At 59.9% G+C, this 15,697-nt stretch overlaps 2 protein-coding genes across 5 annotated transcripts; one reads left to right on the top strand and one right to left on the bottom strand.

Annotated features, from left to right (window-relative positions):
- The first annotated feature begins 1,148 nt into the window (after positions 1–1,148).
- Positions 1,149–8,104, top strand: TNK1 (tyrosine kinase non receptor 1). Of its 3 annotated transcripts, none has more exons than XM_041772233.1 (13): positions 1,150–1,349; positions 2,513–2,724; positions 2,891–2,961; positions 3,086–3,277; positions 3,414–3,569; positions 3,692–3,975; positions 4,200–4,473; positions 5,589–5,683; positions 5,981–6,148; positions 6,386–6,465; positions 6,762–7,060; positions 7,144–7,239; positions 7,323–8,104. In XM_041772233.1, the coding sequence occupies exons 2-13, from the start codon at positions 2,529–2,531 to the stop codon at positions 7,434–7,436; spliced, it is 2,025 nt and encodes a 674-aa protein (XP_041628167.1). In that variant the 5' UTR covers positions 1,150–1,349; positions 2,513–2,528; the 3' UTR covers positions 7,437–8,104. The 3 variants fall into 3 exon arrangements, with proteins under 3 accessions (XP_041628170.1, XP_041628167.1, XP_041628169.1); XM_041772235.1 differs by having other exon boundaries at positions 1,151–1,349; positions 2,546–2,724; XM_041772236.1 differs by lacking the exon at positions 6,762–7,060 and having other exon boundaries at positions 1,149–1,349.
- On the bottom strand, positions 8,076–14,325 carry PLSCR3 (phospholipid scramblase 3). 2 transcript variants are annotated; one of them, XM_041772238.1, is made up of 8 exons: positions 12,565–14,325; positions 12,167–12,344; positions 11,619–11,860; positions 11,484–11,526; positions 11,161–11,381; positions 10,729–10,890; positions 9,006–9,167; positions 8,076–8,820 (listed from the first exon to the last, which is right to left on the bottom strand). In XM_041772238.1, exons 2-8 carry the CDS (start codon positions 12,171–12,173, stop codon positions 8,764–8,766), a joined length of 894 nt encoding a protein of 297 aa, XP_041628172.1. In that variant the 5' UTR covers positions 12,174–12,344; positions 12,565–14,325; the 3' UTR covers positions 8,076–8,763. The 2 variants fall into 2 exon arrangements, with proteins under 2 accessions (XP_041628172.1, XP_041628171.1); XM_041772237.1 differs by having other exon boundaries at positions 12,167–12,348; positions 12,565–13,054.
- Positions 14,326–15,697: the final 1,372 nt, after the last annotated feature.

Here is a 15,697-nt window from a genome sequence, read left to right on the forward strand (position 1 = left end):
AAAAATTTCCCATCAGTGCTGGAATATCCCTTGTGTTTACCAAGAAGGAGTAGGCTTTTTCCTCCAAGGGACTCTGGGGACAGATCACACATCCTTCCTTGGGACAGAAGGAGACAGGACAGATGTCCTAAGACTGGTGACTTCCTCCTTGGGACCCCTGAGGGAAAGGGAGAGGGATGCTCCTCCTCAGAGCCTTCTCTGAGGTTCTGGACTTTGCCCTGTGGCCACCATCCAGGTAGCAGTGTACAGAAGGAAGCAGTGTATGTGAGGGAAGGAGGGTTGGGTCAGAATGAGGCCAGGTAAATGCCAGTGATGGGGAGGGGTGCCCTGAAGCATGGGGTGCTGTCCTTGACCACCAAGGCCAGGTACCAAGTGGGGATGGGGCTTAGGAGCCCACTCATATCTCCCACGTGGTCTACCCTGGGGAGATTCCCATAAGATCCCTTCCTGCAGCAGCACATTGGACCAACGTTGGGAGCCGGGAACCGACAACAGCTCCAATCTGAGACTCTGTCTAGGCTGGGGGCTGACTTCCTGCACCAGCAACACCTCCATGTCCTGGCTCCATTTCAGAGTGCCCTGTGCCACCCAGCCTTCCTCCATACGAGGGCTAGGGTACTGTCTCCCCTGCCAGGGAGCAGGGACGATGTCCCGTTTAGCCTTCTATTCCCAGGCCCTGGGCAGCATACTCAATCTGGTGCTTATTCATCTCAGGGGTGGGGCTCTGGCCAAGGGAGATGAAAGATTTGGTAAGAGGGAGTCACAGGGGACAGGACACCCAGGAGGAAGCCTGGAAGGGCTGAAAGATTCTTTGAAAGAGGCAGGAGGGACGCCTGGGTAGCTCAGCGGGTGAGCGTCTGCCTCCAGCTCAGGGCGTGACCCCGGGGTCCTGTAAGATAAGTCCCGCGTTGGGCTCCTCGCATGGAGCCTGCTTCTCCCTCTGCCTGTGTCTCTCGTGAATAAATAAATACAAACCTAAAAAAGAGAGGCAGGAAAGAGGGTGTGGAGGAGGAGAGAGGGGAAAAAAAGGGAGAACAGGTTCTCGGGATCTGGCTGAGGGGAAGAGGGCAGGCCAGGCGAGATCTGAGTGCCGGCCAGGCCGGGGGGGGGGGGGGGGGGGGGGGGGGGGGGGCAAGGGGGCGTGGCGCGGGCCCACCTGGACTGTCGCCAGGCCCCGCCCCCGGCCCCTGGCCCCGCCCCTCGGTCTGCGGCCCCACCCTCCCCGGGATTTAGGGCTGACGGCCGGGGCGGCTCCGCAACCGCCGCTTCCGCCTCCGCCAGGTGAGGGTGAGGGTCCAAGGGAGCGGGGCCGGCAGGGGCCGGGTCTGGTCGGGCAGCCGCCGCTTGAGGTACGTCCGCGGGCCTCTGTTCGTCTCCCCTGCCTCCCCCCCCGCCCGCCGCTCTCTCCCTTCTGCGGCCGCCTTCGCTCCCGACCCCCTTTGCGTGCTTTCCCGTCCTCACTTTGCAAGCGGTCCCGGGTCGGCCTGCGTCCTGGCCTTCCTCCTTCCGCGCCCCTCCCCGCGCCCAAGCCCGTGCTCAACCCTTCCCCCTGATTAAACTAAAGTGGGGGGGAGGGGGAGGGGTCCAGGTGTGCGTAGGGAGAGCGTCACGCAGGCAGCTGGCACCCAGGGCACCGGGCCTTAGTTAGCAAAGATTGGAGTTGCCAGGAAGCCAAGTTAGACCGAGTGAGTCAGGTGTGCCGGCGGGGCCGCGGTACCTGGAGCTGAGCTCAGGTGGGTGTGGAAGGGAGTGTGCACCTAACAGCACCTGGCTCTGTAGACAGGCTGGGAGCCGGCTCAGCCTGCACCTAACCACCAATCACAGCTGCCCCATGTGATTTCAGGCGTTGCTGTCTCAGGTATAGAAAAGGCAATGACCCTAGGCAGTGGCGCTAAGGAGCAGTAGGCCTGCATAGTCCAGGCACGTGTGCGCACGGTGCGCTTGTCTCGTGTGCTGTGCATTCATGTGGACCTTGACATCTCAGACATGGGGAGGAGTGTATCTTGGAGGCAGTGCACCGGTTGTGTGGCAGTAAGCCTGGGTGTTTCATGGCAGCATTCTGGAATGTCTCAGACTTGAAATGCCATGTATCTGGGTGTCTTAGACATCTTTCGCAGCATGTCTGTAGGTCTCAGCGTGTGTGTGTGTGTAGCAGCGTTTCCAGTGTGGGAGGCAGTGTACGTGTGTGTCTGCAGGGCTGAGGTATGGTGTGGTTAGCATATCTGGGCATCTCTGGTAGGTATGCGGTACCCGGGTGTCTAGGTGTATGGGAGCAGTGTGCCATCAAATATCAAGAGTTAGCAGAGAAACACTCCGAAGTCTGCAGAGTGCTAAAGTCACAGGTGTGCGGGGGGTACAGCATGTAGGTCTCAAGTCTGGGGAGCATTTTCCTGGGGTTTGTGTGAGTGGCAGGATTCCTGGCTGTTGATGTGTCCCACCCTCTGTACATGAGTGTTTCTGACAGGTGGTGGGTGGAGCTGGTGGCCGTGTTTCTGTTGTCTCGGGGTCTCAGGTGCTTACCGTGGGCTATGCATCATCCTTCAAGGGAGCCTTCTGCAGACATGCTCCCTGAGGCGAGCTCGCTGTGGCTGCTGTGGCTGCTTCGGGACATCCAGCTAGCCCAGTTTTACCGACCCATCCTCGAGGAGCTTAATGTTACCCGGCCAGAGCACTTCGACTTTGTCAGGCCCGAGGACCTGGACAGCATTGGCATGGGCCGGCCTGGTGAGAGGCCCCTGCCCACAAGCCCTGGTCTCTTCTTCCTCAGCCTGGTACTTCCTAAGTACCCCCCACACCAGCCCTCTTCTTGCCTGTAAATCCTTCTGCATCCCCCCGCTTTCCCTCACCACCCACCATGTAACCCCACTCCCCTGGTTCTGCCGTTCCCCAGCCCAGCGCAGACTCACCGAAGCTCTGAAGAGGCACCGTTCAGGACTCAAGACTAAGAACTGGGTGTACAAGGTGTGCATTTTTGGGTGGGGGCGATGGACTCAAAGGGCCAGCTCAGGCTCCAGATTGGGGTGGGCCGAGTGTCAGGGAGGAGTGCACAGAGTTCTACATACTCAATTTCCCACCCCTGCTTCAGATCCTTGGGGGATTTACACCTGAGCAGAAGGAGACCATCCCACCTTCAGACAGCCCCCCGGCCCTCCCTGAGCAGGAAGGGGGGCTCAAGTGTCTGATCCCAGACAGTGCTGTGTGCAGAGGGGAGCTGCTGGGCTCTGGCTGCTTTGGAGTGGTGAACCGGGGGGTTTGGACACTGCCCAGCGGCCAGAGTGTGAGTATCTGGGGGGCCTTCTTCATCCTGGGTGCTGGGGCCAGCTGCCCCCCTGTTCTGCCTGCCACTTCTGCCCTGGGCCTGCATAGCTGTTCCCTAGGGTACCAGATAGCATCCTTTGCGCCCCCCACCCCAGGTCCCGGTGGCTGTCAAGTCCCTCCGGGTGGGTCCTGAAGGCCCCATGGGCACAGAGCTGGGGGACTTCCTTCGAGAGGTGTCAGTCATGATGAGCTTGGAGCACCCACACGTGCTGCGTCTACACGGCCTGGTCCTGGGCCAGCCTCTGCAGATGGTGAGCACAGCCGGACAGCGGCTCCCAGGGCGGCTGCGCGACGGGAGGGCAGGCGGGCCAGCGGGGACGCCCACGCCCCCGCCCCCCCCCCCCGCCCCCGCTCAGGCCCAGGCTCTCGGCAGGTGATGGAGCTGGCGCCGCTGGGCTCCCTGCATGCGCGCCTCACCGCCCCGCCGCCCACACCGCCGCTGCCCGTGGCCCTGCTCTGCCTCTTCCTGCGGCAGCTGGCGGGGGCCATGGCGTACCTGGGGGCCCGGGGGCTGGTGCACCGTGACCTGGCCACGCGCAACCTGCTGCTGGCATCCCCGCGCATCGTCAAGGTGGCCGACTTCGGGCTGGTGCGCCCGCTGCGCGGTGCCCGGGGCCGCTACGTCATGGGTGGGCCCCGGCCCATCCCCTACGCCTGGTGAGGGCCCCGCCTGGGGCGGGGCGATGGGAGTGGAGGAGGGCGGATCCGGAGGGCCGTGGCAGGCTCGGCGCGGTGCGGGGGCACACGCGCAATCTAGGGTCCTTCTCGGGAGGCTGGGACGAGGTTTTTGGAAGGGCTCAGGAAGGAGGTCCCTGAGGGCGGTGGCGCCCCGGAAATCGCGCGCTGGGGGAGAGGGACTGGTTTCAGCTCCGTTTCCGCAGGTGTGCTCCAGAGAGCCTGCGCCAGGGAGCCTTCTCTTCTGCGTCGGACGTGTGGATGTTTGGGGTGACACTGTGGGAGATGTTCTCTGGGGGCGAGGAGCCCTGGGCCAGGCTCTCCCCGTACCTCATCCTGCAGCGGCTGGAGCAGGACCGGGCCCGGCTGCCTCGGCCTCCCCTCTGCTCCAGAGCTCTCTACGCCCTCGCCTTGCGCTGCTGGGCCCCCCACCCAGCCGACCGGCCTAGTTTTTCCAACCTGGAGGGGCTGCTCCAAGAGGTGGGAGCCCCTGCATCCCCACGGACCCACAGACTCATTTCCCCATTTTTTGCCCCATTCCCTTGCACAGGACTAACATACTCCTGGGCTGGGGTCTGGGAAGGCTCTATAGAGTCTGGCTCCATCTGCAGGATGCTCAGAGCCCTAGGGAGGCACCTGGGGTACACAGATGCAGGCTGAATGGTGAGGAGCTGGGGCTGGGCCAGGGAAGGGGGCACACAGCACAGCAGGCTGCTGCAGGTGTTTGACAGGCAGAGGTAAAGAAGGTCAGCGGGCAGCCGGGGGGCAGAGAGCACAGGACCTCAGGGATGTCCCAGGGAGGGATATGGAAGGAACCATAGATAATCAGAGCTTACACCAGGCTCTTGATCTGTGGACCAGACTGTACTAAGAGTATCCTTCTTGCACGATTACCCACTTCATTCTCACAACCCAGGAAGGCCATTATTACATGGACTTTACAGATGGGGCAGTTAAGGTTTAAGTGGTTTGCCTAACTCCACACTGCGAGCAGAGGAGTTGGGATTTGAACCAGTTGACCTAAGAGCCCTGTCCCATAAATCATTAACCTCTGTTGTTGAAGCATAGTCTTTACTTCCAGGGCACCTGGGAGCCATGGGAGGGTTCTGAGCAGGGGAGTGTGACAAGCCAACTTTACATGCTCTATCACTCTGGCTTGGTGCAAGAAGGGACGGGAGGGAGGATACTGAACGTGGGAAGAGAAGGTAGGTGAGGGTGGCTGCAAAGCAGGAAGGAAATGATGTCTGGCTCAGGGTCAAGGCAGTGGGGCCGGAAAGAAATAAAAAATTTTCAGAGGCACTGGCCAGTGGCAGAACTGCTTGTGGAGCACAAGCAGCATATGGGATGACTCTCCCCTTGGTTCTAGATACTGACAGGGGCCCCTACTATATTGCTTCCTGGCCCCTGGGCTGTGTCCAGTGTGGCATGGACTCCAGGTAGGCCTCCCCTGCTGGATTACAGGCGGGGGACAGAGTCCCACCCTGGGCCCAGGACACAGGCCATGACTGCTGTGGGTCTGATAGGTGGGTACATAGGGAAGCATCTGTCCTTCCTTCCCTGCTCCCACGAGATTACCCGTCTGACTGTTTCTGCAGGCCTGGCCTCCCGAGGGACGTTGTGTGAGGGATGTCATGGAGCCAGGTGCCCTAAGAATGCAGACGGGTGACCCCATCACCATTATCGAGGGCAGGTGAGAGCCTCATGCCTCCCGCGTGTCCGCAGGATGAGGACTCCCAGTTAGCCTCCCTGACCCTGCTCCCAATGCGCTGTTCCCCAGCTCCTTGAGCCCTGACCCTCTACCTCCCATCTTCCCCGCTGGGCCCCTGAGCCAGCGCTCCCACTGGAGCCCACCAAGCCCATAGAGCCCTTTTGTGTTCCGGGGGTGGGGGGAAGCTTCCTTTCCTCCAGGCAGATGCAGCTCTGTGCACACAGCTTGTGGGTTAAATGTGCGCCAAGCCCAGCCCCCCTCTATCCCCTCTTCCCACAGCCCTGATTCCACAACCTGGAAGGGCCAGAACGGCCGCACCCTCAAAGTGGGGAGCTTCCCAGCCTCAGCAGTGACGCTGGCAGACTCGGGGGGCTCACCAGCTCCCCGCCTACTCCACAGAGTCTTCCCCCCGGCCCAGGGCGAGCGGCGCCAGGGAAACATAGATGGGTGAGCCCCTGAAAGAATTGAGGGGACACGGCCGGGCTGGGGGAGGCTAGCCCAGCAACTGCTTTGGAAGGGGAGCTCAGGGAGGGGGCCAGGACTTGCCTCCCAGCTGGAGCCTCCTGCCTAGGTCTCGGCCTGCCCGGGGAGAGCCCCGCAGAGTTCCCTGGGGAAGGGGACACTGCTGCAGGTGGGTAGGGTGGAGGCGTGGAAAGTGACGGTGATCATTGCTCCCTGCACCAGGGACCATGGGAAGGCAAAGCTTCGGGATTTACCTCCAGCTCGGGGCCAGAGAAGGAACATGCCCCTGCAGAAGATGAAAGGTGGGTGTGGCACTGGGGACCTGGCCTCCTCGGTCTCTGAGTACATCTAGAACCCTCCAATTCTGCCCTTGCCCTGAGCCCCCACCTCTGTGTCCGGGACTTGACAGACGAGCTGCCTGCTCTCCTGAAGCTCGTCTCTCCCTGCAGCTCCTGCCACCTGGGCTCTGGCGTCTGCTCAGCGCATCTTCCTGGGCCCCTTGCGGGGGGGCCACCCTGAGAGCCGCCCACAGAGAGGGGAGAAGGCAGGGCCCCACATCCTGGCTTCCTCTCAAGCTCTTTTTCTCTCAACTGTACAGTTATTTCCAAGAGTCTGGAGTCCGTTCTGTCCCTGGGCCCCCGCCCCACAGGGGGTGGTTCAAGCCCCCCCGAACTTCGCCATGCCAGAGCTGTGCCCCAGGGACCCCCAGGCCTGCCATCCCGACCTCCCTTTGCCTGCAGCCCTTCTCAGCCCAGCCAGCCCCCCAGAGAGCGGCCTCCCTGGCCCAAAAGAGAATCCCCTCACAGTCACCCCTCAGGAGCATCTGGAGCTAGCAAAGCCACCGTCCCCTCTGGAGGCCTCTCGCCAGACTCCGAGTTGCAGAGGCAGATTATGGAGGTGAGAGCTTTCCAACATGGCCTGGTGTCCAGAGCGGGCTCCGGGCCAGGGCGGTGGGCCGAGCCAGGCTTTGTGCCCCGTAGGTGGAGCTGAGCGTGCATGGAGTCACCCACCAGGAGTGCCAGGCCGCGCTGAGGGCCACCGGGGGAGACGTGCTTTCTGCCATCCAGAACCTCAAGGTAAGGCCGGGCCCTTCTCTGGGGTTCCCACCCCTCCAGCCCCTCCCCTCTGGCAGCCACCGCCCTCCCTCCCACCTCCGCAGGTAGACCAGCTCTTCCATCTGAGTAGCCGCTCCCGAGCTGACTGCCGACGCATTCTGGAACACTACCAGTGGGATCTCTCGGCTGCCAGTCGCTATGTCCTGGCCCGGCCCTGAGCTCTGCCCCTGGGGGTTGGATACCAGCCTGGATCAAGGGCCTGGCTGCGTGGGACCAGCAGAACCAGAACAGGCCCTGTCAGGAGGCAGAATGTCCCACCTGGGCAGATGGTGCCCTTGGCAGAAACAGGAGGAGCCCAGGGTCGCGCACTGACGAGTGGCTCCTGCCCTTATGCCCCTGGGCCTCTGAGGGCTCCAGCTCCCTCGGCTGGTTCCTAGAAAGATCTAATCTGGTCTGCCTACCACATTCCCAACCAAGAGAACTTGGAGGGACAGAGCTGCCACACATCACATTCGCAGGAAGCTTCCACTTGCTACAGAGAACAAGCCAACGGGCACGCTGGACTGCAGGAACAGCCATTGCGAACTGCCCTCCGCTCCCACACAGACTCTGTGGGCGCAGCCATCTTGGATGCTAGAAGCAACTGTACTGACTTGGGGTGCGTGGCCCAGACTGCCCTGGCTTGGTCCAGAGCCATAATGGATGATGAAGGTGCCTTCTTGAAATCAAGGACACTGGGTCTTAGCAGCATGGATGATGAAACAGGCCAGCCCCCACCCAGCCCAGCCGTCATCCATCCCTTGGTTTCTTCCCATACCAGCTCTCTTCTACTCTTTCCCATTACATACATCTTCCAGTATCCAAAAAGTTACAAAGTTTATATGAATATAACATACAAAGATGTAGTCTCCTTCCTAGGGCAGGGAAGGATGGGGTGCTTATGTAAGGCACAGGGGCTGCAGCAAGTGCCAGCTGCAGGCAGGGCCTGAGGGGGGAAGTTGGCACCGGAGCATAGGCCCTACAGCTGTTCATGGGGAGGTGGGGAGCCCCCCACAGTCTGAGGCTGAACTCATTGGCCAAGCTGATTCGGGGGGGAGAGCACAGTCCTACCTGGCATCTTTGGTTGTTGCGTACCCTTCCCCACCCCAGCTCTGTCAGCAAACCCCAGGGCCCTGGATTCCAAGGACCATGTCTGGAGCAGAGACCCTGGAAAGGGCAGGGGGGGAAGTTAGGAGGGGTAGGAGAAAGGGGAGGGCAGGGAAAGTTTGAAAGCTGATATGCCTGTGTGCTGTGGGATCTCCAGAGACAGTGCTGGGAGGTAGCAGGGGAAGGGCTCTCATACATACCCTTCTATGGGGGCCAAGGTGAAGTAGGCCAGAGAATTAGGATAAGCGGCAGGACACTGTGGACCCTAGACTCTCGGGCATCCCTGTCTGTCCCTTGCGGTGTACATCGAGGGAAAGAGCTGCCTCTGAGAAGGGGCCAGGACAGGTGGCCATCTTGGGGTCCTGGTTGAGGTGATGGTCTCCTCACCCCGGGTGGCCTCTAACTGGTGATGGCTGAGGGCCCAGCACCGCCTTGCTTCTCGAAGAACATGTAGTCCTGAAGAGAGGGTGCCGTCAACACACGTGCCTGGGTTGGCCCAGTTCAGCTCTCACCACCCAGGGCAGGCACCGCAAGCCCCCAGAGAGTCTGTCCCTGACCCTCTCTGAGCTGGAAGCCAGGGAGTACACACAGCCTTGAGTGAGAGCAGAGTAGCAGGAGGGGAGGCGGGGCAGCCAACTCACAATGAGGAATGTGGCTCCCAGCAGCACAGCCTTCACCCTCACGTCCAAATCCAGAGGGAACTGCAGGCCGAAGTCATCTGCATCTGTGAGGGCTTCTCGGAGCAGCCCCCCCCACTGCTTGCTGATGCGGCCTAGGCTGCGGGATTCATCCGGGGTCTTCACCTGGTGGGGTGGGAGGGTGCAGGACCCAGCTGGGGGGGATGGACTGATCTCCCTTGCCTCCCAGTCCACTCCCACAGTGGATGGGAGTAGATGAACCATCTAGTCTGTACACCTAATCCTTCCAACAGCCTTAGGTCTCCATGTGACACCTGGAGAAACTGAGTTGCCCTATGTCACGCTGCATGTGTATAGCAAAACTCAGAATTTGGACTCTGTTGTGTTGTCCTTGAGAGGCCATACATGGGAACTGATCATCAGTGATGGGAGAAATGGAAGCTCAATGGACTCATCACAGTGGATGGCTGCATGCTAGCTTTGTTTCCATTACCAGAGTACTCGCCAGGCATGGTTGGTACAGTTGGTGCCCTGAACAAAGTAGCCTGGTCAAAAGGGCCTGGGGGCTGCGGGGGGATGGGGGGCATTGCGCTCCATCAGCCAACCAGGCTCCTGGAAGACTGTGGCTCCCGGAAGGAATCTTTCCTCTAATCTGTTATGCAAGCTTCATCCAAAGGGGATCCAAACCCATCTATGGGGTGAGAGGGCAGCAGTCAGTGGCCTGTGAGGACCATGATTTCCACGGGCCTCTCTGGGTCCAGCAGCAAAACGCCCTGCCGCTGTAGGTGGTGATTCACAGGATTCCCTGGTCCTTTTCCTAGGCTTGTTCTTCCGTGGTTAGAACTATGCCTTTCCCGTGCCCTTCCCCCACTGTCCCACAGCTCTGTGGCACTTCCTGCCCACGCGTCTCAAGCTAGGCAGGGCCTCTCCCAGCCAGCCCTCTGCGGTCCCAAGTGGAGCCCCAAATAAGGACCCTTCCTGATTATGTACAAGGGAGGGCCCCACAGTCTACAGGTTCCCATGCAGAAGACCAGTGATCTTCCCATCATTGAACCTCCACCCACCTACCAAGATGAGGTGATTTTTAAAAGTAGGCTTAGGCCAGACACCTCATCAAAGCTTCGGAAAGTTCATGGGCTTCCACCTGTTATTTTGCCCTTATCTGCACTGCTGATGGTCCCTTAAAGAACCCGAGTGTCTGTGAGATGCCTTTGTCTTCTAGAAATGAAAGCACTTCCCCGGCCTCACCCTGAAACTGTCACCGCTTGGGTGCTCCAGGCTCCAGGCTGGTGATAGAATGCATGTTGACAAGGATATACATCACACTGGATCATAGGTTGGCAGGGCAAGCCACAGGATGTTAGCAATTAAAATTGTTGTTTACTCCAGAGTCTGGGGCTCACAAAGTCATGCATAGCAGCCACATGGTCCAGCCCACAGCGGACTTGCCCTGAATCGAGCCTAGGTTTTTTGCCCCCTTCCACATAGGGTTGCAGGTAACAATCAGCTTTGGTCCTTACGATGAAACCCTCTTTACCAAGCTTTCCTTTCTTAAGACCACAGGGGCAACCCTTTCTGAATGAAGGAACACTGGAAACAGGATAGGAGTCACAGTGGATTCAGACTGATGACCTCAGGGACCTTAGTGTTGGCCATCCTGCCTCATTCACAGAAGCCACCGTCTTGGTTGATGAAGGTCCCAGGAATCTCCCCTTATTCACAATACCTCAAAGTTGGTGTCTGAGCCACAGCCACACGTCCAGCAGGGCCCCACCACGCGCAGCACCGTGCGGCGGTCAGCATCCTGGATGGAGAACTTGGGGAGGAAGGGATGCCAGGTCTGTAGCACGTGGCCAATGGTAGTGCCGGGTGGAGCCTGGACTTCCATCTGGAGTGGGAGGCAGACAGGGTGACTGCCGAGCCAGGGCACCCTCGCCCAAGCTCTCACCGCTTGGGCTCTGTCACCCGTCTGCCTTGCCAAGACCTCCCATTCCCTGTCACCCCCCCTCGCTGACCTCGCGTTCCACCTGCCCGCGCCCACCGGGGCCACACTGGACCCTGCGCCTCATTCTGGGTGGTCCAGATTCCACCCAAGGGCCTCCCCATCACGGCCTGCCGCCCACCCAAACCCCTCCCTGGCCCCAGCCCTCCCGCCTACCTCCTGGAGGCCGCAGGGGCAGCAGCCGCAGCCACAGTGCAGGGGGCGGAGCAGGCGCAGCACCTCACGATCCCCGGGGTCCACCACGCGCACACGCAGGGGCCGCCGGGTGCCGCAGCACAGACGCGAACAGCAGCTGCTCTCCTCCGCTGCCTGACCCAGGGGCTGTCCCGCCCCAGAGCGCAGTTCATACCGGTTACAGGTCTCCCAGCCCAGGAGCGCTGCCAGGGGTGACAGGCCGAGGCTCAGGCACAGGCACCTGCCCGAGGGCCCTCTCTCTCTGCCCCCGGGATGAGGCCCAACCTACTCCTCCTTCCACTCACTTTCCACTCGCTCGGCCTTCTGGTGAATCAAGATCTGATCAATCTGGAAAGAGTCGGGTCGGCGCCAATGTTAGCTGGTTGGCCTGGACGCCAGGGTCCCCTCCTCATCGCTCCTGTCCCCTCCTTCCCACTCACCTGCACCAGGAATTCAAGGCCAGAAGGCACCCCCGGCAATGGCAAGAACGGGGCAGCAGGCCCTGGGGCTGCGGAGCCGGGCGAGGGGAAGAGAGAGAAGCCGGGCGGGGGGGCAGGTACATGGGTGGGCACAGGCACAGGCACCTGCCCAGGCCCGGGGTGCAGCGCCGGCTCCGGGTACCCAGCGGTCACAGGGTAGGGAGGCGGGGGTGAAGGGGCGTGCCCTTTGGGGGGCAAGTAGCCTGTGATGGGGAGGGAAAGAGGGGGGATCAGAAAGCTTCCCGCGGCCTCATCCTCCCCCCACCCCCCCGCCGCCCCTTAGGCCATGGCCGGGCTGCGGGGCTGCGGGGAGAATGCGATGGGCAGAGGCTGAGCAAGATGGGGCGGGGGAGCAAGGCGGCGGCTCCCGGGAGGAAGGGAGGGGCCCCACGCAGCCAGTTGGAGCACATTCCCGGAGGATGTGTTCGATGCCCAGCTCCCCATTCCGATGCCCAGCTCCCCAGTCCGTGGGGGGGATAACGGGGACTCTCAGCGCGGCGCCCACTTACCTGCCATGGGAGAGGGGTGAGAGATGGCGGGATGGCGGGGTCCCAGACGCTCAGTTTTAGAGGTGGAGGCAAGTTCGGGCACAGCCAGACAGACACAGAGGCAGACACAAAGACGGACAGGCAGACGCGGACAGGCAGCTGCGCCCGGCGCCGACCCAGGGTCCCTCGGGCGGCGCCTCTGACTCAGGAAGAAACCGAAAGTGTCAGCGGGCAGGGCGGGGTACCTGGGACCCTGGATTCCCTCGGGGGCCCCAGAACCGCCCCCTCCCTTTGTTCTCCCATTTTCCGTGGAGGCGGCGGTTGACAGACGGCAAGGCAGGTGGACCCGTGGCCCGATCGACGGCCCGACCTCCAGGGAGGCCTCCTGACCCTTCGGCGCCCCCTCCTCCCCCGCTCACCTGAAGCCCCTGGGATAGCTGGGGTGCCCAGCACTCGGTGGCTCACAGGAGCTCGAGGAGGCGGGCCCGGGGTCTGACCCCGCCCCTCGACCCGTCCGAGCCCCGCCCCTCCCGGCCTGGGAGGCGCGCCTGCGCAGAAAGGGAGCCGGCTCTGCGGGTCCGCTGACCGCCGGATGTCGGGCGCGGTCGGCGTCCCCGCCGCCTCTGCTCCGCCGCGGGGGATCAGGGGGAGCTGGCCTGGGGCGGGCCGCCGACGAAGACCTGGCCCTGCCACCCCGCCAGGTCCCCGGGAACAGAGTGCTCCGTGTCCCTGGGTAGGAAGCGAGGGCAGCTGGCGCTGCGCTGGACCCCAGGCTCCTCCTCTCGAGGGCGGTTCGGGGCCCCGCTGACGCAGCGGAACACCCTTCCTCTCCCTCATTGGCTTCCAGGGCTGGCCCCCAGCTCCCCCTCTGTCCCCCGGAGGCTTGCCTGGCGGGCTCCTCTCCGTGACGCCGCAGTCACCCACGCGGGCACCTTGCAACGACAGGCCTGCCTGCAGGAGCCCCCGGCCACGTGGGTGACAGGCCGCCAAACGGTGTCAACAATGAGTGTGCGCGCAGTGGGGCTGGGGGGGTGCAGAGGAGGAGCGCGGCTAGCAGGAAAGCCTGCTCCCCGAGGAGTCGCTTCTGCTGGGTCCCGAGCAGAGGCCCGCAGGGGTGAGGCGGTCCTGAGCCTTGGGACCCACAGGCCGAGGGGCAAGAGAGGACCTTACAGACGGAGGCCAGCCCATGTGTGCTCAAGGCAGGTGGGAGCTGGGACTTGGCGCCAGGGTCCGCCGGGAGCCCACTGAAAGAGGATTTCTTTTTAAAATTATTTTATTTATTCGTGAGAGACACACACACAGAGAGGCAGAGACACAGGCAGAGGGAGAAGCAGGCTCCATGCAGGGAGCCTGAGGTGGGACTGGATCCCAGGTCTCCAAGATCATGCCCTGGGCTGAAGGCGACGCTAAACTGCTAAGCCACCGGGGCTGCCCGAAAGATGATTTTAAGACCCAAAAAGAAGGTCAAATTTGTGTTTTAGAAAAACCATTTAAGCCGCAAGGTGAAGAACAATGGTCTGGGTCGTTGATGGTAGCCAGGAGAAGAGGATGCTGTGTTATTAGTACAGACACAAGTGGCAGACCTAGACAATAATAGAGAACTTGTTTGAGGGGTGAGATGTGGAGGTGAGGAGTTCAGGATGACCTCTGGTACTTGTCTGGTGACTAGGCAGGTGGAGGCACCATCAAGATGAATGCAAGAAAAAGCAGATTTGGGGGGTATGGGGCTCCTTTGCCCATGTCCATGTTCCTCTGGGCTGGTCACCTACTCCCACAGCTTCACTCATCATGTGCTTCAGACCCAAGTGCCTGACCTCTCTGCTGGTTTCCCTCAGTACCTCAGATTCTTTTTTTTTTTTTTTAATATTTTATTCACTTATTCATGAGGGAAACAGAAGCAGAGACACAGGCAGAGGGAGAAGCAGGCTCCCTGCAGGGAGCTCAATGCAGGACTCAATCCCAGGACCCCTGGGATCACACCCTGAGCCAAAGGTAGACGCTCAACCCCTGAGCCACCCAGGCATCGCAGTACCTCAGATTCTATGTGGCCCAAACCATGGACCAGCATCCACCCAAACATATAAATATACAGAAATTCAGTTCTTCAAAAAAGATTTAGTGAGCACTTACTATATGTTAGCATTTGATAGGAATATACAGCAGGGTCCTGTTTGTTTTTTTATTTTTATTTTTTTTTAAGATTTACTTATTTATTTGTTTATGATAGAGAGAGAGAGAGAGAAAGAGGCAGAGACACAGGAGGAGGGAGAAGCAGGCTCCATGCCAGGAGCCCGACATGGTACTTGATCCCAGGACTCCAGGATCGTGCCCTGGGCGAAAGGCAGGCGCTAAACCGCTGAGCCACCCAGGGATCCCCCTGTTTGCTTGTTTTTTAATATTTATTTGTTTATTTGAGAGACAGCACAAGCAGGGGGAGGAGAGGAAGAAGGAGAAGCAGACTCCACATTGAGCAGGGAGCCGGACTAAGGGCTCCATCCCAAGACCCTGGAATCATGACCTGACTCCAAGGCAGACACTTAACCCACTGAGCCAGCCAGGTGCCCAGATATATACAGCAGTTAAAAAAAAAAATTAACAACAACAAAAACATTAACAAAAGTTGCTGATATCCTAGGGCTTGCATTCTAGTAGAGAAGAGACAGATAATGTAAAATATACTGGAAGTCAGATGGTAACAAGTGCTATGAAAAAAAAAAAAGATAGAACAAGATAGGATACAGAGTGGTGGGCAGGGGGCCGCAATTCGGAAGAGCATGGATGAGGAAGGTATCACCAAGAAGATGGTAGTTGAGCAAAGACCTAAAGGAGGTCAAGGATGGAGCCAGGCCGACTTCCAGTGAAGAATGTTTCAGGCAGAGAAGATGGCAAAGGCAAAAGCCCTGAGGGAGAAGTGTGCATTACTTGTTTAATGAACAAAAAGGAGGCCAGTGTGGCCGGAATGGAATGAACGGGGGAGAAGTCACAGGAGCCCAGATCACATACAGCCCTGCAGGCCACTGGACTGGACTCTGAGTAAGATGGGAAGGGTTGCAGGGTTTGGGCAGGGATGTGAGACTTACATACTCAAACAGGGGCCTTCAACTCCAGCCACAAGATAGAATCATCTGGGTGCTTTACAGAATACCTCTGCATGGGCCTCGGGTCCTATCAAGTCAATTAGAATCAAGTCAATTATCCGGGGTAAGATGCAGACAGTAGAGCTTTTTGAGAATTCCCTGAAGATTTTACTGTGCAGCAAAGGCTGAGGACCACCGTGTTACAGGGTCAGTCGGTCTCTCTCTCTCTCTCTCTCTCAGGCTGCTTTGTCCAGAGTAGGCTGTAGGTAGGCCAAGGGCAGAAGGATGTTCTTGCAAAAAGCTAGGTTGGACATGCCTGGGGCTTAGGCCAGGGGCTGGAGTGGTAGCAATGCAGGTGGTGAGAAATGGTTAATTGTGGTTACACATTCAGCCAACAGGCCTTGGAGATGGCCTGGAGACAGACTGGGAGAAAAAGTCAACTAAAGTTGACTTAGGGTGGGCCCAGGAGGCCCTT

Source organism: Vulpes lagopus, chromosome 10 (assembly GCF_018345385.1).
Source record: "Vulpes lagopus strain Blue_001 chromosome 10, ASM1834538v1, whole genome shotgun sequence".
Lineage (NCBI taxonomy): Eukaryota > Metazoa > Chordata > Mammalia > Carnivora > Canidae > Vulpes > Vulpes lagopus.

What these genes read in the sequence shown, in the direction of transcription:
- PLSCR3 (XM_041772238.1), bottom strand. An exon ending in GAAGGCCGAGCGAGTGGAAA is followed by an intron (nt 11,382 to 11,483) that starts GTGAGTGGAAGG and finishes CACCCCTGGCAG; the next exon opens with CGCTCCTGGGCTGGGAGACC. An exon ending in GCTCAGACACCAACTTTGAG is followed by an intron (nt 9,168 to 10,728) that starts GTATTGTGAATA and finishes CCACCCCACCAG; the next exon opens with GTGAAGACCCCGGATGAATC.
- TNK1 (XM_041772233.1), top strand. Translation starts at nt 2,529, where the DNA reads ATGCATCATCCTTCAAGGGAGCCTTCTGCAGACATGCTCCCTGAGGCG. An exon ending in CGGCCCATCCCCTACGCCTG is followed by an intron (nt 3,976 to 4,199) that starts GTGAGGGCCCCG and finishes CCGTTTCCGCAG; the next exon opens with GTGTGCTCCAGAGAGCCTGC. An exon ending in CGCCAGGGAAACATAGATGG is followed by an intron (nt 6,149 to 6,385) that starts GTGAGCCCCTGA and finishes TCCCTGCACCAG; the next exon opens with GGACCATGGGAAGGCAAAGC.